The sequence below is a fragment of the Trichomycterus rosablanca genome, chromosome 6, assembly GCF_030014385.1.
Source record: "Trichomycterus rosablanca isolate fTriRos1 chromosome 6, fTriRos1.hap1, whole genome shotgun sequence".
NCBI classification, from domain to species: Eukaryota; Metazoa; Chordata; class Actinopteri; order Siluriformes; family Trichomycteridae; genus Trichomycterus; species Trichomycterus rosablanca.
Window position 1 is genome coordinate 7,257,959 of NC_085993.1, and position 24,032 is coordinate 7,281,990.

At 44.1% G+C, this 24,032-nt stretch overlaps 1 protein-coding gene across 1 annotated transcript in view; it reads right to left on the minus strand.

Annotated features, from left to right (window-relative positions):
- Window positions 1-679: 679 nt before the first annotated feature.
- The window catches only part of LOC134316840 (phosphoinositide 3-kinase regulatory subunit 6), a 33,274-nt gene continuing 9,921 nt past the window's right edge, over window positions 680-24,032 (minus strand). The window contains exons 7-19 of the mRNA XM_062997338.1: window positions 22,302-22,488; window positions 20,827-20,953; window positions 19,355-19,441; window positions 17,987-18,368; window positions 11,196-11,289; window positions 10,186-10,305; window positions 7,388-7,495; window positions 6,377-6,479; window positions 5,358-5,428; window positions 5,146-5,236; window positions 4,597-4,649; window positions 3,144-3,250; window positions 680-2,320 (exon numbers count right to left, since the gene is read on the minus strand). Of these exons, the coding sequence (XP_062853408.1) occupies window positions 2,164-2,320; window positions 3,144-3,250; window positions 4,597-4,649; window positions 5,146-5,236; window positions 5,358-5,428; window positions 6,377-6,479; window positions 7,388-7,495; window positions 10,186-10,305; window positions 11,196-11,289; window positions 17,987-18,368; window positions 19,355-19,441; window positions 20,827-20,953; window positions 22,302-22,488 (1,687 nt within the window). The 3' untranslated portion in view covers window positions 680-2,163. The remainder of the gene's footprint in view (window positions 2,321-3,143; window positions 3,251-4,596; window positions 4,650-5,145; window positions 5,237-5,357; window positions 5,429-6,376; window positions 6,480-7,387; window positions 7,496-10,185; window positions 10,306-11,195; window positions 11,290-17,986; window positions 18,369-19,354; window positions 19,442-20,826; window positions 20,954-22,301; window positions 22,489-24,032) is intronic.

The window sequence follows — 24,032 nt, forward strand, 5'->3', positions numbered from 1 at the left end:
TTTAGAACGAAAAATCTAACTTACGCATCAAATCCATCATTTTGAATCTTATTTACATTGGCCTTTAGAAATACTTTGTTGTCCACGACTGCATGGTGGCTCAGCTGGATGTGAGTGCCTCAGATACACCACACCATTTTTGCAGGCGCAGATGAATGCCTGCTAATTCACTTCAGGTGGAGGGTTTTTTTACATCACAGTTTCTCAGTCTGACACTTGCCAGCTGTGATACTGGGCTACTTAATCCTTAGTCTTTCGCTGACATGTCATGGCAACATTTTTTAGCTTTGAGGAAACACCCATGTGTCTTGCCAAATTACTGAATTGACCCAGAGGCTACATGATGTCCCTTTTCCATAAATCCAGTTCTCAGTTCTACACTATCCCTTTTCTGTCCTTCTTCTCCGTGGCAGCTAGGGATGTTTTCATGTGTTCCATTTGTTACATTGTTTCTATTAATTTGTCCACCTTATTTTTTGTGATTATCCCTTTATTATACCTTGTTAGTGGTTTTAGCTACAGTATTGTTCTACCTTGGTTAAAACATTTGCACTTGAGTTCTATTTTTTATTTGTGTAGGTGTGTGGATTTGTCTCATGCTTCAACAGTGAGGCTCGACCAGCCCCATTACATCTTTATTAATTGTCATTTTAAAAAAATAATAATAAATGAAGACCTCTGATTGCAAAATCATTTATTCAAAAACAAAAAGTCAAATCAAATTAATCTAGTGTGCTTACAAACAGATAATGAAATCTGTTATTATACAGAAAAACATCTTCATTTTATAAAGTGAAACAGCTAAATATGCTTTGATCTTTTCATACTTCAATAAACACTCCATCCAGGTCTGAGCTGGGTCGCAGCTGGTCCAGAGTCCATCGCAGAAACACTGTGCACAGGGCAAGAAAACTCCCACTACACAGAGGTCAGGAACAAACCTAAAACACTGAAGCTGTAAAGTGCCAACATGAACTACTGCACCACCAATAATTTGTTCTTTTTTACCTAAAAATAACAAACTTCAAAGAAAAAAAAACTTCATGTTCATAATTAGAGAATAAAACTGTAATAAGTCACTTTCAGGGCGCTTGAGTGACGGGTTCTAATCTCAACCGTGCTATCAGCTGACCAGGGGTCTACGCAGACATTACTGGCCATGTCTGAGAGGATGGGAGTATCTCTCTCTGTGAGAATCCTCTACTGGCTGATATAAAAGAAAGAGTCTTTGACATCACACATGGCAGAGGGGGCAGGTGCTAGTCTGTGACTCTTTTTGCCAGCACTGCATGGTGGCAGAAACAGAGGAACTCAAATTACTGTTATGAAGGTCTGGTACGGATTCCTCCCACCTTGCAAAATATGCAGAAGGTGGACTGGCCACTGTACCCCTCTCCTTAGTATTTTGGGTATCTACAGTCTTACTGTGCATGAGGCAAAGACAACCAACTGGGAACTAGGCAGTTGGAGCAGAGAGGTTATGGTAACAGACTAATTATTATTAGGTTGCTGGTTCAAGCCCCTTTAGTGTCAAGTTAACACTGTTGAAGTTCCTTAATCCTTAATTGTATCTGGTCAGAACTCAGTCACTTTGGACAATAAGATAAAGAATAACTGAACCTGGAAGAAATTGGTAGTTACAAAAAATCTGATTGTACTGATGTATGAAAGAAGAGGTTTGGTTTCCTTAAGTATTAGGACACTTCAGAAATGTCTGTTTTGTTTGGACATTCTGTTTCAAACCAGACTTGTTGGGGTTTAAATGTGGAATAATAAAGTTGTTTTTCTGGATGTAGTAAATCCAAAACTACATCTTCATTAGAGGATATACAGAGCAGACACATATACCACAACTGAATGAGTAAAAGAGGCATCAGCTAACAGTTATCTAAGCGTATGTCATCCAAAATGTACTCATACTTCCATATAAAAAAGCTCCACAGAGAAGGAAGTCCTGAAGTCCTAATTGTTCGGCCTGTTGGCAGGAGTGCATATATGAAGCCCACCTTGCGTTGTCCAAACAGAGTGAAGACACTGTTAAGTAACAGTGGGATTTTAGCAGCACTGCAATGCACGACGAAAGTATTAAAACACTAAAATCACCTCTAATTAGCTGTTAACATGTCCATCAAAACACTTTGTCCTTTGTACTTTCAGCTCCTGTCAGGAAATGACACCAGAGAAGGTGTTTATGGAAAGAGGAAGTTCTCGATTCATAAATGTGCTCAGTCCAGCGTCTGTGTCCTCTTCTGATGCGAACCTTGACCTCAGTGACCTCTGAATGTAATATCCCGGATCTTTACACGGTTCAACTTCAATACTGTAAAAGAAGATCAGAACGTAACATTAAATATCAATGCAATCAAGTCCAAATCCTACATGAACTCATGGTTACATTTGAAATAAAAAGTTTATGTGTTGTCGAAAGTTTTATAACGTCCTTTAGACTTTAGTCTTCTTATGTGTTATTGCAAATAATATTTCATTATAGGTACTAGCCAAAGGCGATCATTCCAGACCTCTGAACCACATAACAAGCTGGGTATGGCAATGACTAAATGGCATTCCATCATACCAACTGACACAGCCCGTGCTCGGCATGGCTCCAAATGTGGGGCATGCTTCAAAAATAGGCTATCACACTGCCTCTGTGGCAGCTCAGTCGTCCAGGGCGGTTCCCAAAAAGACAAACTGTGCTGCCCTCATAAGCCAGCAAAAAAACTGACCTGCATTACGGTTTAAAGAGAAAGCAGGTTTACAACGGCGAAACAGATCCGTCTACGAGGAAGAAACTGTGATAAATAAAAACACCTTCACCTAAAGTGAAATAATGCTCGATGAGGATCTGCACCTTAATGCCCCCTCTGCTGGCCATAAATGCAAATGCAGACAGACATGATTCTGTAACCATGACACCCGTAAAGCTCCACAGCAGGTAGGCTTGTTACAGTTAGTTGACAGATACGCTGATGTGTTTTAATTTTACTGTCGATTTTTAATGCAATAAATAGTATTACATTTAGGATTTTAAATTTAGGATAGTGACAGGGTATCCCTGTCACTATCACCATCAGATGAACCCTGGGAACACACATACCCCATTATTACACAAATCATGATCTGGTGAAAATGATATTTCTAACCTCTGAACGTTACGGAAAGTTCTGCGTGAGTCTTTATCCAGACACAGCGTGAATCCTGTTCTCTCTAGGGTTTTCATCTTCAGATTACACGTTCTGATTTTGGGGTCCTGATAAAAATAAATGACAAAGTCAGGAAATAAAAAATCATTATGGAGTGAACATGCATAGAATGTAAAAACTCCTGTCTTTCCCACACTTAGGAAGTTACATTAAACAATAAAATACCCCTTTGATAATGAACCTTGAGATGCTCTGTTTTTAATTCTTTTTTTTCCCCTTTTTCTCCCCCTTTAGTGTATCCAATTGTTCAATTTGCATCGTGCTTCCTCTCTGTCTATGCCGAACCCTGCCCTGACAGAGGAGATCGAAGCTAACCCATATCCCCTCCGAAACATGGGCAGCAGTCGGATGCATTTTTGCCACCCACACATTGATGAGTTTGGCGCCACCTAGCGTTGCATGCGGAGAGACACACCCTAAGGGCACTCTTCCTCATCTCTTGTGCAGGCGCCTCTAATCACCCGGCAGAGGTCGTAATCGCATTCTGACAGAGAGAGACCCACATCCGGTTCATTGTCCCACCCCCCAACTGAGCAACCAGCCAATCGTTGCTCATACAGCCGTCCAGCCTCGAACCGGGGAGGCAGAGCTGGATTCGAAACGATGTACTCAGAATCCAGCTCTGGTTGCAGCATGTCTTTTTACCGCTGTGCCACCTGAGCGGCCTGTTTTTAATTCTTAAAGCTGTAAAAACATGGATCTATTTAGAAGATAATTAATAAATACAAAATTTTAATTACAGGTTATTGTTTATTAATAATGACATATTAACCTGTAGATAGAAAACTGAAACATATAGGATAAACAACAAAGACCTGTAATCATAACAAAGATATAGTTCAAATAGGTATGTTAGATCAGAGATCAGATTCATACACAGAGTACTTCACCATGTTCTAAACGTACAGTGAATTAACAAAAGTATTCACACCCTTTACTGTGTCACTATAATTAATAACTGCACTGTAATCAGGCAATATGTGTACAATTCAGGTTACTTTTAACCTTGGTTTAATGTTTGTGCTGTTTTTTTTATTATAAAATAATATCAACAACTTTAAGTTGCCCCAGTTATTTTTAAATGGAAGAAGCTTGGCACAATGTGAAACCTTCTTCGAGTTGGCTGTTTAGCGAAACTGGGCAAACGGCCAAGAAGGACCTTGGTCAGTGAGGTACGTAAGGTAAGTAATGGTAAAAACAGTAGTTTTATTGGTTCAAAATCAAACCCTAAGTCTGCAAAATGTTCAGGTATGTAAATCATTTTAAAATAATGAAAGATTTAAAAACTGCATTAAATAATAAAAATAAAAATAAAAACAATAATACGATATTCTGATTACCACTTCCTATATAAGTACATGATTTGTATGACGCTGTGAGAGTGTGAGCTCACCAAAACACTTTTGGTCCTCATGTCTCCCAAGTCCACTGTGAGACAATTCAGATCTAAAACAGGAACAGAGAAAATAAACTAATATTATTAGCAGTAGACTTAAACAATGAGCCACCACTCTTTTAGCCACTATTCTTTATTGTCTCTAAAAGGGGGATAACTACACATCCAGCTCTGCATTGTTTGTTTGTTTGCTGGTTTTTTACATTTTTTGCTCCTAATCTAATCATGTCCAAGCTCCCCACCCCCATCCCAGATGCAATCTTTGCCATACTGGCCAAGGAGGGCTGTGACTGTCACATGGCCCAGTCACCTTGACCAGTCAGCAGAGGGCGCAATTGTATAGCAGCAATCAATTTCACCTTTTCCCTCCCTCAGGCACAGCCGATCGTGTATGGTGTATGGGCACCTTGGCAGTTGTTGACCGTGAACCAGCAGCTTTCTGATCACAAGTCTGTAGCTTGACTACAAAGCCACCCCTGCCATGTTAAACTCTATGGCTTATTTGTCTCTCAAAAAAATATTCAAAAAGTTTTCACTTTTTCCTACCCTCATTTCTGTTGGTGGATACAGCTGAGACCTGGATTCTTGTTGTCCGTAGTGAGATACCTTTTTCTGTTTCTCTGTTGCTTAATGACACCTGAAACAAAGTGAACACTTTAGGTTTGTGTTATTACCTGATAAAGAGTGCTGACCAATCTGTACTTAGGGTATTGCACTTTTCTTCCAAATCCGAATATGCACATTTTAAGTTCTCATACCTTTCTGTAGTTTAGTGAGACAAGAGCACCACACATCTCTGGAGGATTTTTATTCTGTCTTAAAGTTCCAACTGTAGGAGAAAATCACAAAATCATGTCACCTGGTTTTTGGGTACATATAACATCAGGAGTATTGATTTAATATTACAGAACATGATAAACCTCTGTATTTACATGAGCTACTCAGTGATGGCTTCATCATTTAAGCAAATGATGTAGGAAACAGACCTGCTGCTAGTTAATCCGGATACAAATGATAAGAGTTGTCAAAAATGGCCTTCGAGTGACCCCTGCTGTAATCCTGGCTCAAATCATAGTGATGCCCACGGTCAGACTTGATTGGCTATGTCTGGCTATAATTAGCTATGTCTGAGGAGGAAGAGAGAAGGCCGAAGCCCTGCGATTGATCTGCGTCCAGTCCAGAGTATTCCTGTGTTGTACCCAGTGTTTCTCAGAGGAACAGACCTGATGTGACCCAGGATTAAGTGGAGACAAACTTTAATAGAGCAAACCATTGCTTTTGGACATGGAAGTAAGAACTGGCAGAAGAGATTGGTGCTCTGCAGTTCTCCTATACTAAATGGGAAGAAAATTACAGCACATGCCGAAAAAGATGTGTGAAGCTCTTTAGACTGATAAAGGACGTCTTATGACTAGCAGCGGTGGCTGTTTATCCAGCTGTTCCTGGTAAGGGGTGAGAGGTAATAGACACTAACCCACCACCAGCCAACCGGTCATCTACACAGACATGACTGGCTTTGTCTGAGAGGGGATGGCTAAAGCCCTGAGATTTATTGGTGCCCTGATTGTTCCTGCCTTGTGTCCAATGTTTCCCGATGGAACCAGACCTGCCATGACCCCGGCCAGGATGGGCATCAGTGAAGTGGAAAAAGAGCTATCCTAAAATACTAAAGATGGTTAAGAAAAAAAAATAGCTTTCCAGCCATGTTCTTCGCCTAATCAAACTACTATAAAACACATGCATATTTAAATCTGAGTACAGACAGTGGTACTGGTACCTCTAGCTGTGGTGTGGCGTTGTATAAAGTCAGGAAAAGTAACACCTAGATGAGATAAGAAAACATCTTCCACTGATTCTTTGGTTGGGCTGGTGAAGAAAACCTAAAAACACACACAAGCATATACAGCTGGGGCTTTTAAACCGTTTTCAATACTGAAAAAAAAAGTCCAATCCTGCCCTCTGCATTATAAACCTCGCTTCATGCATGACTGCTGCCTGAGGAGAACAGCAAACTAGCACACATCGCCTCCAACACCAGCAAAACTCAAGTATTCCTCTTCAGCTCGTGCTGGCGCCTCACCAGTTAGCAAGAGTCGCTGTTGCAGTAGCAATGTAGTTATATCCTATACAGCCAGTCCTTTTTAAAGACGAACAGTTGTGTCTGTACAGCAGCGGACCACAGACATAATAGACTAAAATAAAAGAAAGCTGTGCTCATGTCTTAACAAGGTCAACAAGCACGCCTGGCGTCCACATAAACACAGTTGATCGTGTTTGAGGGAGTAAAGGTTGGACATGATCTCTTCCTGCTTGCCGCTGCATAATGCAATCTCTGGGACTGGTGGTGGGGGTCACATGGAGCTTAGCATGGGAACCCAACACTGGCAAGTAACAAGAAGCAGCTGCAGATTGGACATGTGTTGGTAAAAGGGGTAAAACTCAGAAAAATGCAACTTGTTCATGTGTTTATGAATTGAATGGGTCACTATTGACTGAGCTTGATAGTTAACACTAGACATTCAGTAAAATACCCATCCAAGCAAAACATCAAAGGTGACGGTGGTGGCTTTAATGTTGGCCCACTGTTCCTGGATCTTAAGCATTCACAACAAAGTATATGGTGTAATGAAACTCTGAGTAATATAGCAGTATCACACCTCAGGGTTTTTTTACCGGAGTGTTCACTTATGTGATGAGACAAGTGCTTTTGGTGGCATGACATCATGCTGTACCATCACACCCAAATAAAGAAATAGAAATAAAAATCTGTGATATTTTTTTTTCTCACCTTCACATAGTAGATAGTGAAGTGGATTGGCTGCTGTGCCATTCGCACATAATAGGAAATTACATCAGCCAGAAAGGGGTTAGCTTCATGTGGCTTGTTAGGATCACACTGTTGAAGACACAGACACACACACACACACACACACACACACACACACACACACACACACACACACACATTAACAAACTACATATATGCGTGTGTTATATATATATATATATATATATATATATATATATATATACAGGGGTTGGACAAAATAACTGAAACACCTGGTTTTAGACCACAATAATTTATTAGTATGGTGTAGGGCCTCCTTTTGCGGCCAATACAGCGTCAATTCGTCTTGGAAATGACATATACAAGTCCTGCACAGTGGTCAGAGGGATTTTAAGCCATTCTTCTTGCAGGATAGTGGCCAGGTCACTACGTGATGCTGGTGGAGGAAAACGTTTCCTGACTCGCTTCTCCAAAACACCCCAAAGTGGCTCAATAATATTTAGATCTGGTGACTGTACAGGCCATGGGAGATGTTCAACTTCACTTTCATGTTCATCAAACCAATCTTTCACCAGTCTTGCTGTGTGTATTGGTGCATTGTCATCCTGATACACGGCACCGCCATTGGATGCACATGGTCCTCCAGAATGGTTCGGTAGTCCTTGGCAGTGACGCGCCCATCTAGCACAAGTATTGGGCCAAGGGAATGCCATGATATGGCAGCCCAAACCATCACTGATCCACCCCCATGCTTCACTCTGGGCATGCAACAGTCTGGGTGGTACGCTTCTTTGGGGCTTCTCCACACCGTAACTCTCCCGGATGTGGGGAAAACAGTAAAGGTGGACTCATCAGAGAACAATACATGTTTCACATTGTCCACAGCCCAAGATTTGCGCTCCTTGCACCATTGAAACCGAGGTTTGGCATTGGCACGAGTGACCAAAGGTTTGGCTATAGCAGCCCGGCCGTGTATATTGACCCTGTGGAGCTCCCGACAGACAGTTCTGGTGGAAACAGGAGAGTTGAGGTGCACATTTAATTCTGCCGTGATTTGGGCAGCCGTGGTTTTATGTTTTTTGGATACAATCCGGGTTAGCACCCGAACATCCCTTTCAGACAGCTTCCTCTTGCGTCCACAGTTAATCCTGTTGGATGTGGTTTGTCCTTCTTGGTGGTATGCTGACATTACCCTGGATACCGTGGCTCTTGATACATCACAAAGACTTGCTGTCTCTGTCACAGATGCGCCAGCAAGACGTGCACCAACAATTTGTCCTCTTTTGAACTCTGGTATGTCACCCATAATGTTGTGTGCATTGCAATATTTTGAGCAAAACTGTGCTCTTACCCTGCTAATTGAACCTTCACACTCTGCTCTTACTGGTGCAATGTGCAATTAATGAAGATTGGCCACCAGACTGGTCCAATTTAGCCATGAAACCTCCCACACTAAAATGACAGGTGTTTCAGTTATTTTGTCCAACCCCTGTATATATATATATATATATATATATATATATATATATATATATATACACTGTATATATATATACACACACACTCATCAGCCATAACATTAAACTTTACCATCACCCCGGACTGCACACTGGGCTGTTATAACCTGCACTTTACACAACCGTCATATGTATAGTTACAGTTATTTTTCACCATCCTTACATAGTTATAGTTATAGTTACAGTTGTATAGTTATTATTTACACATCTTTTATTTTATTTTTATTTTTATTATCATTACTGTTATCTATCTATCTATCTATCTATCTATCTATCTATCTATCTATCTATCTATCTATCTATCTATCTATCTATCTATCTATCTATCTATCTATCTATCTATCTATCTATCTATCAAAACCACCTCTTTGTTTTTACACTTACCATATAGGAGCACTTTGTAGTTCTACAATTACTGACTGTAGTCCATCTGTTTCTCTGCATGCTTTGTTAGCCCCCTTTCATGCTGTTCTTCAATGACCAGGGCCCCCACAGGACCACCACAGTCAGTATTATTTGGTTGGTGGACTATTCTCAGTCCAGCAGTGACACTGACATGGTGGTGGTGTGTTAGTGTGTTTTGTGCTGGTATGAGTGGATCAGACACAGCAGTGCTGATGGAGTTTTTAAACACCTCACTGTCACTGCTGGACTGAGAATAGTCCACCAACCAAAAATAACCAGCCAACAGCACCCCGTGGGCAGCGCCCTGTGACCACTGATGAAGGTCTAGAAGATGACCAACTCAAACAGCAGCAATAGATGAGCGATCGTCTCGGACCTTACATCTACAAGGTGGACCAACTAGGTAGGAGTGTTTAAAAAATCCAGCAGCGCTGCTGTGTCTGATCCACTCATACCAGCACAACACACACTAACACACCACCACCATGACACCATGACTGAGAATAATCCACCACCCAAATAATACCTGCTCTGTAGTGGTCCTGTGGGGGTCCTGGTCATTGAAGAACAGCATGAAAGGGTAACAAAGCATGCAGAGAAACAGATAGACTAAAGCCAGTAATTGTAGAACTACAAAGTGCTTCTATATGGTAAGTGGAGCTGATAAAATGGACAGTGAGTGTAGAAACAAGGAGGTGGTTTTAATGTTATGGCTGATCGGTGTATATGTGTATATATACACATAGTACATGTAAATTTTACTAGTCACACAATATTTTTTAATGTGGTTCATGTAGAAAAAAACCCCTACCCTCCTGCCCCCCCAAAAAACATAATTGATGCCCCTCTATTATAAATGCATAAAGGGTACTTTACCATGGTGGCAAGTTGTGGGATCATGTGACCCAGGCTGGCAATGTTACACCCGTACCATGGATCCACCTTCCCCAAATATGAGCCCAACACACATGGGTTAGAGTCCACCGGACACACACCCTACAACACACATTCATCAGAAAAAGGAAATCACACAGTGCTCAATGCAAACACACGTCATTCAGTTCTTTAGTTCCTCCAAAATAAAACACCTGCTCATTAATACATCCTACGTGTGGTTACAGTGTTTCCTACAATAACACACACTAAACCACCTACACACACTACACATCTCATATATGGAAAAATCACAGGTGTTATAATGTCAAAACCCCATCCCTACCCCATAAAGAACAAAAACACACTTTAACACACTATAATCTAAACTGTAAAGTTGTCCACAGTTACACAAATTTACAAACCTCAAAAATATTCAATCATTCATTCATTGTCTGTTGTACCACCGTGTTGTCCTATTAAGGGTCACAGTGGGTCTGATTTACTGGACAAAAGGCAGGTAACAGGTCTGGACAGGTCACCAGTCCATCACAGAGCAAACACACATGCACACACACTTATACCTAGGGGGACTTTTAGTATCTCTTTAGTTTCACCATTAGTATTTAGTATCTCCTTTAGACTTTAGTATCTCTAGTTTAGTATCTATCTTTGGACTGTGGGAGGAAACCTGAGCACATAGAGGAAACCCACGCAGACACAGGGAGAACATGCAAACTCCACACAGAAAGGACCCAGACTGCTCCACCTGGGAATCAAACCCAGGACCTTCTTGACGTGAGGTGACAGTGCTACAGATAGACGAGTAAAAAGTATCACATGTCACACGCTCGTCCAGAAAAGAAGGCCCTGTGCCCCAGCAAACTGCCTTTACATGCCATGACACATTTCTGAATACAAGCAGTATGTCCATTTTCATAAAACTAAAAAATCCCAAGGACAAACTATTTATATTTATTATACAGTATATTAAAGGTAAAGATGAAATGTACCATGGCGTGAGAGGAGGGCTGTATGGAAACAGGAATGTAAAACATCTTTATGTTGACTTTGGCAGTCAAAAAAAGTCGACGTGCTTCTCTTTTCCTGTGAGAAAATAGCAGAAAGAAAAAATAAGTTTAAAAAATAATGGTGTTGTTTTATTGGTATCGTGTTCAATTTTATCTAGTTTATCCAGCAACCTTTAAGCATCAAGTTCTATTTCAGCTGCTGCATATAACACAGGTTCTGCATTCATCTGCCCCCTAATTCTGCCCAGTTACCCTGCCACAACTGCTGTAATGCACCTCCAAAGCATGATACTGCCACCACCATATTTCACAGTAAAAAATGGTATTAGCCAGGTGATTAAGTGTAGACTAATTGTAAAACTAACTGTAAAAATGGCAATTTTATCAATGTAAAGTTAAATCCACAACCCAAATTGTGCAAAAAACACTCAAAAAGTCTAAACTGTTTCTGAAACAGCTGTATATATTCATAGAGTAGAAATTACAGGATTTATGTGAAAAAATCATCAAGTTGGGTTGAATAGAGTGAATATCTCATATTAGTATACAGCCGATACCTAAAGTATTGTTAGAAAAAATGGTATCAGTGCATCCCTAGTATAAAGATGTTATTAGTATAACGAGGTCTGTGGTAGCTGGTGAACGTGCCCCGGGTTCCCAGCGAAACAGACGTTACAGAGCTCAGCAAACAAAGGGTTCTTATACCAGACCTCCCAATTAGTGCTGATCACCCACAGCTGTGGGGCTGGCTATTTAAGCCAGCTCTACACAGCAGTGGGTGTCGCACCTTTGTTTGTTTTGTGGTCTCTTGTGGCAGCTCGTCCACACTGTTGTTTAGCTATAGGTGGTAGCCCTGGTGGCGCTAGGCCATTAGGGTAAGTAAAACCGCAAGGTTTGAGGTATGAGGGTTTTCTTTCGTCCTCTTAGAAATAGTGTGGTGCGACGCCGCGCAGTCCTCGAACTGCTGTTTGTTTCAGCGCTAGCTTTAGCTTAGCGGTCTCACTCAGTGCTCTAGTAGCGCTGGTTATATCCTAGGCATCAGTGCCTTCAGTCAAACAGAACATTGGATTCTCCAACCGCTGGGTGGCGGCTCCGGAAAGTACTCGGTAGTCACGCCAACATCCCCGGTTCGAATCCACACTCTCTACAGCTGCCCAGCTCTCGTGCAGTTGCTGGGCAGACTCCTTATCGCTGTCTCTTTAAAACGCTAACATTAGCATTAGCGGCTTTCACTCCGCGCTGTTTTAGCGTTGGTGGTAATTTCGGCATCAGTGCCTTTAGTTAAACGGAACATTGGATTCTGTAACCGCTGGGTGGCAACTCCGGAAAGTAATCGGCAGTCACGCCAGCATCCCCGGTTCGAATCCACGCCTTACCGTTGTGTAACCTTTCTCTTTTGTTTTTCTCCTTTTCAGATCGGTGTTTGTCAGCTTCCGTCGGAGTTTCCGATTGGGTTTTGTTTTATTTTATGTTAGCTGTTTACCTTTTCTGTTGTCCTTATTAATTAAATAAAATATCTTTTTATAATTTTACTTCTGCATTTGTGTCCCTTTCTTCCCACGTGACAGAAAGGTGCGACCATACCATGGACGCAGCAGAAGTTCCACCCCTTACGGACGTTCTACGTCATCAAGGGGTAGCGTTAGGCAGGCACGAGGTGGCCCTAAACGAGTTGGCGCAGCGGGTAGCTGCGCTCACCCTGCAGTCGCCAATTCTTAGGTCCGGTCCTGAACCCCCTGCCCACTCTCCTACCCACTCCGGAGGGTGCGGAAACCGCGACACCCCTATTTCGCCTCCCGAAAGGTATTCGGGAGAGGCTAAGAGGTGCCGTGGCTTCCTCCTCCAGTGTGCCCTTGCGTTTGAGCTGCAACCCTCTCGCTACCCTACGGAGCGATCGAAGGTTGCATACATAATTTCCCTGCTGACTGGCCGAGCTTTAGAATGGGCTACTGCCCTCTGGGAGCAAAATGCTCCAGAATGCTCTTCGGAAAGCTCCTTTAAGGAAGCTATAAAGGAGACCTTTTTTCACCCTTCGGGTGGCCGTGAGGTAGGCCCTCGTCTACTCGAGCTTACCCAAGGTGCTCGGTCAGTAGCCGATTATGTAATCGAGTTTCGAACGCTCGCGGCTGAGTGTGGTTGGGACGAGGGGGCCCTTACTGCCATATTCCATCGTGGTTTGTCTGGTAAGGTGAAGGACGAGCTAGCCACCAGGGACCCTCCTACCACTCTTAAGGACTTCTATGTCCTGGCCAACGCCATAGACACCCGCCTTCGCCAGCGAGCCCGGGAACGGGGCACCTGTTCCCCGTTCACCCGCTCGCAGGTCTCTCCCAATTCTCCTCCGCCTGTCCTGGATCCTGAGCCCATGCAGTTGGGGTCAGCTCGCGCTGGTGCCCCAACGGCTTCGGGTCCGTCTGCCAGACCCCGGCAGCCGTTAAACTAGCAGGCCGCTCTCGAGCTAGGGACTCGGGAGTGAGCCGAACTACCATCCCTGCCCAAGGACTATTTCTGCAGGCCCGGTTGCTTTGGGGTCTGGGAGACACAGACCTTCGGGTCTGTGTGGATTCAGGCGCGGTGGAGAGTTTCATAGACATCAACCTGGTACACAGGCTGGGGATTGAGGTCCAACCGCTAACAACTCCAGTGTCGGTCCATGCTGTGGATGGCCGACCTGTAGCGGGCAGCCCGATAACCCACCAGACGCGACCTCTCACGTTGCGCCTGGAAAACCACGAGGAACGGATCACCTTTCTTGTGACTCACGTTCCTCACCTCCAGGTGGTTTTGGGGTATTCGTGGCTGCAAAGACACAACCCCCAGATCGACTGGGCCACCGGATCGATCTTTATCTGGGGAACGCAGTGTCGGGACTCGTGCCTACTGCAAGGCGGCGCGAGCCCCGAGCCGTCCGAACCCAAGATGGCGATTCCGGATTTGGCAGCTGTTCCTCCTGTGTACCATGATTTACGGGAGGTTTTTAGCAAGTCCCGGGCGCAGGACTTGCCCCCCCACAGACCGTTCGATTGCGCCATCAACCTTTTGCCCGGCACTACTCCTCCTAGGGGGCGCCTTTTTTCGCTCTCCGGCCTAGAAAAGGTTGCTATGGAGGAGTATGTGCGTGAGGCGCTTAAACAGGGGTTCATCCGTCCTTCTTCCTCCCCAGCTGGGGCAGGGTTCTTTTTTGTGAACAAGAAGGACGGCACCCTGCGCCCCTGTATCGATTATCGCGGTCTGAATGCCATTACGATCAAGGATCGGTACCCGCTGCCGCTGATGGCCACGGCTTTCGAAGCCCTTCAGCGAGCATCGGTTTTTTCAAAGCTCGATCTTCGCAGCGCGTACAATTTGATCCGGATCAGGCAGGGGGATGAGTGGAAGACTGCGTTCATTACGCCCACTGGCCACTATGAGTACTCGGTGATGCCATTTGGGTTAATGAATGCCCCCGCAGTCTTCCAGAGATTTATCAATGAGGTCTTGCGGGAGACTCTTGGTAAATTCGTCTATGTTTACTTAGACGATATTCTTATCTTTAGTCAGTCCATCGACGAGCATATAGGGCATGTCCGACGAGTTCTCCAGCTCTTGCTCGACAACCATCTGTTTGTCAAGCTGGAGAAGTCGGTCTTTCACTCCCCCACGGTCTCGTTTCTGGGGTTTGTAGTGTCCAAGGGCACCCTGCGCATGGACTCGGCTAAAGTATCTGCGGTGGAGAAGTGGCCAACTCCAAGTTCTTTACGCCAACTGCAAAGGTTTTTGGGCTTTGCAAACTTTTTTCGGCGTTTCATTAAGAACTTTAGCTCAGTCGCCGCCCCGTTAACGGACCTCACAGGCAAAGGTCCGTTCCAATGGACGGTGCAGGCCCAGCAAGCTTTCGACAAGCTAAAAACACTCTTGACGACTGCTCCCGTCTTGCAGTTGCCCGACCCAGAGGAACCCTTCGTTGTCGAAGTGGATGCTTCCGAGGTCGGGGCTGGGGCAGTTTTGTCCCAAAGAGTGGGGCCGGGGAAGAAGCTACATCCATGTGCCTTCTTCTCGCACCGCCTGACTCCAGCCGAGCGGAACTACCCGGTTGGAGACAGGGAACTCTTGGCCATTAAGTTGGCGTTAGAGGAGTGGCGACACTGGCTCGAGGGGGCCAAACATCCTTTTCTTGTCTGGACGGATCACAAAAATCTGTCATTCATCCAGCAAGTCAAGAGGATGAACTCCCGTCAGGCCCGGTGGTCCTTATTTTTTGGAAGGTTCAATTTCACACTGTCTTATAGACCGGGGTCCGAAAACGTCAAACCGGACGCTCTGTCTAGACAGTGGGAACCGACCAGGCCGGAGACCGGACCTGATCCCGTGATCCCCTCGACCCAGATAGCGGCCCCAATCACATGGGGCATATCGAAGGTCATTCGGGATGCCCAACGGGCTGAACCCGACCCCGGTGGGGGACCTCCTGACAGACTGTACGTACCTTCATCCGTACGGCGTCAGGTCTTCGAGTGGGCTCATGCTTCCCCATTTGCGGCGCACCCAGGCGTGACTAAGTCCCTGGTCTTGCTGCGCCGAAGATTTTGGTGGCCGGGGATGGAGAATGAGGTACGTGACTTTGTCCGTGCCTGCTCGGTGTGTGCTCTTAACAAGAGTCCCAGAGAGCGCCCCAGGGGCCTTCTTCACCCGTTGCCAATACCGGCTAGACCGTGGTCCCACATTGCCCTGGACTTTGTGACAGGCTTGCCTAAGTCCAGAGGGTTCACGGCGGTATTGGTAATTGTCGACCGGTTTACCAAATCTTGCCTCTTTATCCCACTGCCCAAGCTACCATCCGCCATGGGCACTGCGCAGATCATTCTGAATCATGTGGTGAGAGCACATGGGGTCCCCTCAGACATTGTGTCAGATCGGGGCCCACAGTTTGTGAGCCAGTGCTGGCGGGCCTTTTGCCAAATTATTGGCGCGAAGGCCAGCTTATCCTCCGGTTACCACCCGGAGTCGAATGGGCAGTCGGAGAGGCTTATCCAGGATCTGAGCAAGATGCTCAGGTGCCTGACGGCAGGGAATCCGACCACGTGGTCGGATAAGCTGATGTGGGCAGAGTTTGCTCACAACACCCTGCATCATTCGGCGATCGGCATGTCACCGTTTGAAGCTCAGTTCGGGTACCCTCCTCCGCTCTTTCCTGAGCAAGAGCAGCAGGTAGCGGTCCCGTCTGTACAGCTTCAGGTCCGCCGCTGCCGCGCCGCCTGGCGCAAAGCTAGGCAGGCACTTGTGGCCACCCAGCGCTCTGTGAAGCGCAAAGCTGACCGCAGGCGGCAGCCGGCTCTTACCTTCCGGCCAGGCCAACGAGTACTTGTTTCAACGAGGGATCTCCCCGTTCGAGGTGTTCCACATAAGTTGGCACCCAAGTACATTGGCCCGTTCAAGGTGGTAAGGCGGATTAACCCGGTGACGTATAGGTTGGAGCTTCCTCCCCGCATGAAAGTGCATCCAACCTTCCATGTCTCCCATCTCCGACCATTTATGTGCGGGGGAGTTTTACCCCCTCCCCAACCTCCCGCCCCTCGTATCATCCAGGGTGCCCCTGCCTTCACGGTTCGCCGGTTACTTGACAGCAGGAAGGTTCAGGGTAGTACCCAATACTTGGTGGATTGGGAAGGTTACGGCCCTGAGGAACGTTCATGGGTACCGGCTCGTCAGATCCTGGACCCTGAACTGATCCGCGAGTTCCGACGGAACCGTGCTGCGGGTCTTGGGACCTCAGGAGCTGTCCCTAGAGGAGGGGGTTCTATAACGAGGTCTGTGGTAGCTGGTGAACGTGCCCCGGGTTCCCAGCGAAACAGACGTTACAGAGCTCAGCAAACAAAGGGTTCTTATACCAGACCTCCCAATTAGTGCTGATCACCCACAGCTGTGGGGCTGGCTATTTAAGCCAGCTCTACACAGCAGTGGGTGTCGCACCTTTGTTTGTTTTGTGGTCTCTTGTGGCAGCTCGTCCACACTGTTGTTTAGCTATAGGTGGTAGCCCTGGTGGCGCTAGGCCATTAGGGTAAGTAAAACCGCAAGGTTTGAGGTATGAGGGTTTTCTTTCGTCCTCTTAGAAATAGTGTGGTGCGACGCCGCGCAGTCCTCGAACTGCTGTTTGTTTCAGCGCTAGCTTTAGCTTAGCGGTCTCACTCAGTGCTCTAGTAGCGCTGGTTATATCCTAGGCATCAGTGCCTTCAGTCAAACAGAACATTGGATTCTCCAACCGCTGGGTGGCGACTCCGGAAAGTACTCGGTAGTCACGCCAACATCCCCGGTTCGAATCCACACTCTCTACAGCTGCCCAGCTCTCGTGCAGTTGCTGGGCAGACTCCTTATCGCTGTCTCTTTAAAACGCTAACATTAGCATTAGCGGCTTTCACTCCGCGCTGTTTTAGCGTTGGTGGTAATTTCGGCATCAGTGCCTTTAGTTAAACGGAACATTGGATTCTGTAACCGCTGGGTGGCAACTCCGGAAAGTAATCGGCAGTCACGCCAGCATCCCCGGTTCGAATCCACGCCTTACCGTTGTGTAACCTTTCTCTTTTGTTTTTCTCCTTTTCAGATCGGTGTTTGTCAGCTTCCGTCGGAGTTTCCGATTGGGTTTTGTTTTATTTTATGTTAGCTGTTTACCTTTTCTGTTGTCCTTATTAATTAAATAAAATATCTTTTTATAATTTTACTTCTGCATTTGTGTCCCTTTCTTCCCACGTGACAATTAGTACATTGGATGTTTCAGTCTATGTGTCTTCGTGGCATACCTGAGTCTGTAAAAGGCCCTGGCGAGTCTCCCGAGTACGCGATCGTCTCCCATTACCACAACGTTTGCAGTGAAATTGCGCTGAAGTTGTTGCTGGTTGAGAAATGCGCTCTCACTCTCTAAAGTGTCCTGAATAAGTGTCATGCTGCCCATCAGCGAAGGCTTTACTTTCATTCCACCACGCCTCGACAGGCGCTTTTCAATCTTTGTCTCCGTGTCCAGTGGAGAGCCCTGTCCCATGTCAATGCCACTGTCAGTGGAGATGACAGAGTGACGTATGTCCAAATCTAATTCGGAGAAAAACTCAGTCATGTCGAAATCATCCATGGAAACAGAGCTGTCGGAGACGGAGGTGGGGCGCGCAAACTTAGCCAGCTCTCTCCCTGTAAGAGAAGAACATTTTCTTATTATCAGTTATCACTCTAATGACCTTAAAGACTTCAAGTGAACCTTAAAAGACTTCCTGTTGTACATAATGTACACTACATGCCAATTAACTAATGTATTCACAACTATGGGCCATTTAGAAAAGACAACCCACCCACCTGCAAGTAAAAATATAGAAATTATTTTCTCATATTTGATATTATACAGCCTGTACTGACACAAAAACATAAAAGAGGGTAACACAGCAGTCTAATGTGCAAGCTTACCACCATCAAAAAACAGTCTAAGCTTTGACACTGGCATAAAAACAGATGACAGCATCAACAGAAGGAAACAGGATCAGAAGTCACTTTACATTTGCTGCAACAAAAACGTCTACTGTCTGGATGAGGCGCCAGATAAACAAAGAGAGCACTGATGACAAACAAGTCTGCTCCATTCAATCGTACACATCTATATAATCGACTTGTTTCATTAGGTTTAGTACAAAGAGACATTTTTGTAGTACTTCATGTAATATTTCGTATGACCAATATTTTCAGAATCCAAAAGATTTGTATTCATTTCATTAACTAACAGGAAACAATAAAGTGCCTGTAAAATGTTTCCTCCCAAAAGGCAGATTTGGCCCATTGGGCTGGAACTTGGCAGATGCTTTTATCCAAAGCAAGAAACAATTGTGACAGTATGCAGTAAACCATCTACCCTCTTATTACTAGTCCAGTATCTTTACCGCAAGGCTACAACTGCACATCAAACAATAGATGAACCTACATGACATGAAAATTATTAAGACTGAGAGGATAGATGAAGTCTTGTATTAAGCAAGAAATCGACAGAAATTGTACTTGCGAAACTGCAGCAATTAGTGTCCTAAGACATTAAAACTTCTTCTTTTTATTGGTTTGTACTAAATGTCTCAACTCTTACACACACACTCACACTCACACACACGCACAGTTTCAAATTAGATCATACTCACAAAGCTCTTCCTCCTCCCACCACATGTGGAAGCTCATATCCGGATTGGGTAGAGGTACGTGGGTCAGAGAACCATAACACAAGGGATCTGAAAACCAGGAGATTCAAACACATGCCAAATCAAAACAGCTGAATATAACAATTAAAACACCTGACCATAAGCTTGAGGCCCGAACTCTGTGTAGGCAACTGGAGCTTCTTTGCACAAAACTAGTCAAATAATGTACAATTGTGACCAACTACAGTGCAAGCAACTGAGGGTTGAGGGCCTTGCCCAGGGGCTTAACCGTGGTGACTTGGCAACAGTGGGGCTTGAAGCAGGGACTTTCTGATTACTGCTCCATTACCCTAACCAATGAACTACCACTCCTGGTACTTTGTGGTATAGACTTTAAAAACTATAGTTAAATGAGATGGTTGTATTGAGTTAAAAAGAGTTTTAAAAAGTGTTCTTTACTGTTGAATAGAAATTGAACCATGTAAAACTGAGTACAATTTAGTACTTTGTAAGTGCTGAGAAGCAGCTTGGTGTGTAGAGTTAAATGAGGTTATTACCCTTGCCTGTGCTGAGCAGTAGTTGTGTTTAGAGTTGAATGAGGTCATTACCCTTGCCTGTGCTGAGCAGTAGTTGTGTAGAGAGTTGAATGAGGTTATTACCCTTGCCTGTGCTGAGCAGCAGTTGTGTATAGAGTTGAATGAGGTGATTACCCTTGCCTATGCTGAGCAGCAGTTGTGTATAGAATTGAATGAGGTCATTACCCTTGCCTGTGCTGAGCAGCAGTTGTGTATAGAGTTGAATGAGGTGATTACCCTTGCCTATGCTGAGCAGCAGTTGTGTATAGAATTGAATGAGGTCATTACCCTTGCCTGTGCTGAGCAGTAGTTGTGTATAGAGTTAAATGAGGTTATTACTCTTGCCTGTGCTGAGCAGTAGTTGTGTTTAGAGTTGAATGAGGTCATTACCCTTGCCTGTGCTGAGCAGCAGTTGTGTATAGAGTTGAATGAGGTGATTACCCTTGCCTGTGCTGAGCAGTAGTTGTGTTTAGAGTTGAATGAGGTGATTACCCTTGCCTGTGCTGAGCAGTAGTTGTGTTTAGAATTGAATGAGGTAATTACCCTTGCCTGTGCTGAGCAGTATTTGTGTATAGAGTTGAATGAGGTGATTACCCTTGCCTGTGCTGAGCAGTATTTGTGTGTAGAGTTGAATGAGGTGATTACCCTTGCCTGTGCTGAGCAGTACTTGTGTATAGATTTGAATGAGGTGATTACCCTTGCCTGTGCTGAGCAGTAGTTGTGTTTAGAGTTGAATAAGGTCATTACCCTTGCCTGTGCTGAGCAGTAGTTGTGTATAGATTTGAATGAGGTGATTACCCTTGCCTGTGCTGAGCAGTAGTTGTGTTTAGAGTTGAATAAGGTCATTACCCTTGCCTGTGCTGAGCAGCAGTTGTGTATAGATTTGAATGAGGTGATTACCCTTGCCTGTGCTGAGCAGTAGTTGTGTGTAGAGTTGCTGAAGCTTCTGTGCTCTGTGACTTTGTTCATTTTGATCAACACATGCCAACACCTCACTAAAATAAGACTCTACTTCCTGCTGCAGCTCCTAAACACACACACATGCACAGACAGACAGACAGTGTTATACAGAGTTAAATTTAGATACACTTAAACACCTGTAGACAAAAGGGTACATGGATGGGTGCTTAAACAAAACTTTCAGATTTATCAGGGCCAAGCTGTTCCACTAAACCCAACAGGTAAAACACATTTGATTGCCTACACAGCTGGCCTAGATTACCTACACAGGTGTTGGACAAAAACCTGTGATGATAATTGATATAGAGGATGCACCATGCAGTAAGACTACCCAAAGAGCCTTAATCCCACGCTGAATGTTCCCATGTCCTGATTGGCTTGTGATTGGATGTGGGGACTTTAAAAAGTAAATCTATAAGTTCTTTAATGAATGAAAAGCTGTTTTAATCATTTAATAATGTTGTTTTAATCTGCTCTTCATTGAACCACTTAAAGGTATTTTATCAGTTTATCAGTTATAATTACTAGAGACACTTCCTGGACCTAAGTGTACAGATACAGAGCAGTTTCCAAAATGTCACACATTTGTGAGATGACAGCTGATATCAATGTTTCCTCAGCTGATATTGATATCGACTGTGTTCATCTTGAATTTTTTCACCTTAGTATTTTATCTCTTTACCTGCATTCTACCTGGATCTTTACCTGCATCTCTACCTGCATCTTTACTGGGATCTCTACCTGTATTAGCTCTGTACTCACATAAACAAACACGGTATTTATGACATACACTATATGGCCAAGAGTATTTGACATCCTATTTCAAAAACATATGATAGTGACCTCTTTGTGATTTTTTTCATCTATAACAATAGCCAATCTTCAGAGAAAGCTTATCACAAGACTTTAAAGTATGTCTGTAGGAATTTGTGCCAATTCAGTCACAAGAACATTTGTATGGTCGAATACTGATGTTGGTCAAGAAGGCTTTAATTGATGATCCAGTTTATTCCAAAGCTGTTCAGTGGGGCTGAAATAAGGGCTCTGTGCAGGTCACTGGAGTGCTTTTCTTCATGTGTTAATAGAGCCTGCTTTGTGCACAGAGCGTGAAAGGGCCTTCCCTCAACTATTGCTGCAAAGTTGGAAGCATATAATTGCTTTCACATACTTGATTTACTACCTCTTTGCAATTTTTGTGGCTAAAATACATCAATTCAGTAACTAAAAGGGGTGTCTCAATACTTTTGTCCATATAGTATAACTTGATGAGAACACATAGCCTGGAAGTTTTGTGCCCTAATGTGAACCTAAGGTTAAGTATAGTAGAATACGGTGCACCCTAAGCATTACAAACTGACAGACAGCCAGACAGATACACAGACAGGTGCATGTGTTGATGTGTATGTTTATAAGACCTTCAGTGCTTGGGTTAACGTTGGTCCATGACAGTTTTCCTCTCCCAGTGTGGCCTGTAGAAGGCGCTGTACCACGAAGCGCATGTATTCAAGAGATGTCTCCGTCTGACCCTCAGCCTCAATATCCTTGCCTACTACTGTGTACAAGGACTCTGAGAACACCGCCGGGTCTGCAAACACAAACACACTACCCACACAAACACACACACACACACACACACACACACACACACACACACCAAAAGAAAAACTTTTAAAATCAGCATTAAGATAAACTAAAAAAAATGAACTTGTCCAGACATATAAGGTTATTGACTAAACAAAAAACACAAGAAGAAAAATCACAATGTTGAACCAGATAATAAGATTTTCGTCTTCTTGTTTCATGTTTGCTGTTTTTCTCTGGTTCCCATTACGCGTAGTGTCAATTAAAAACACCTAAATTTCCATGTGCACGCTGGCTGAAAAGTGCTTCAGGCGAGCACATGCCTGCATCATGTGTGAACCTGGTGGACACATCTTTACACCCACCAGCAGAACAGCAAACGTTCCTCCAGAATCTATAAGTTCTTTAATGAATGAAAAGCTGTTTTAATCATTTAATAATGTTGTTTTAATCTGCTGTTCATTGAACCACTTAAAGGTATTTAATCATTTATCAGTTATAATTACTAGAGACACTTCCTAGACCTAAGTGTACAGATACAGAGCAGTTTCCAAAATCTCAAATTTGTGAGATGACAGCTGATATCAATGTTTTCTCTGCTGATATTGATATCGACTGTGTTCATCTTGAATTGTCTCACCTTAGTATTTTATCTCTTTACCTGCATTCTACCTGGATCTTTACCTGCATCTCTACCTGCATCTTTACTGGGATCTCTACCTGTATTAGCTCTGTACTCACATAACAACCCAACCATCTAAAGAACTGCAGGCCTCTCTTGCCTTAAATAGGGTTAGTGTTCATGACTTCACCTTTAGAAATAAAAAACAAGGCAAAAATGGTATGAATGAGGAAGTACTGCAAGACAAAAACCTGTGGCAGGATCTTAATCTGGCAATTTATTCTCGATTTACAGCATTTCTGCCAAAAAGAGTCAACCAGCAACCAAAACGGCTCCACAGCAATGTGAATGACTGATCTCCAGCTATCCCCAGTTAGCATTTAGTTAAAACATTAAAACCACCTCCTTGTTTCTACACTCACTGTCCATTTTATCAGCTCCACTTAACATATAGAAGCACTTTGTAGTTATACAATTACTGACTGTAGTCCATCTGTTTCTCTACATGCTTTGTTAGCCCCTTTTAATGCTGTTCTTCAATGGTCAGGACTCTCACAGGACCACCACAGAGCAGGTATTATTTAGGTGGTGGATCATTCTCAGCACTGCAGTGACAATGACATGGTGGTGGTGTGTTAGTGTGTGTTGTGCTGGTCTGAGTGGATCAGTCCATGTTATTGTCACTGCAGTGCTGAGAATGATCCACCTAATAAATAATACCTACTCTGTGGTGGTCCTGTGGGGGTCCTGACCATTGAAGAACAGGGTAAAAGCAGGCTAAAAAAGCATGCAGAGAAACAGATGGACTACAGTCAGTAATTGTAGAACTTCAAAGTGCTTCTATATGGTAAGTGGAGCTGATAAAATGGACAGTGAGTTTAGAAACAAGGAGGTGGTTTTAATGTTGTGGCTGATCGGTGTATATGACCATGTAAATGTAAAT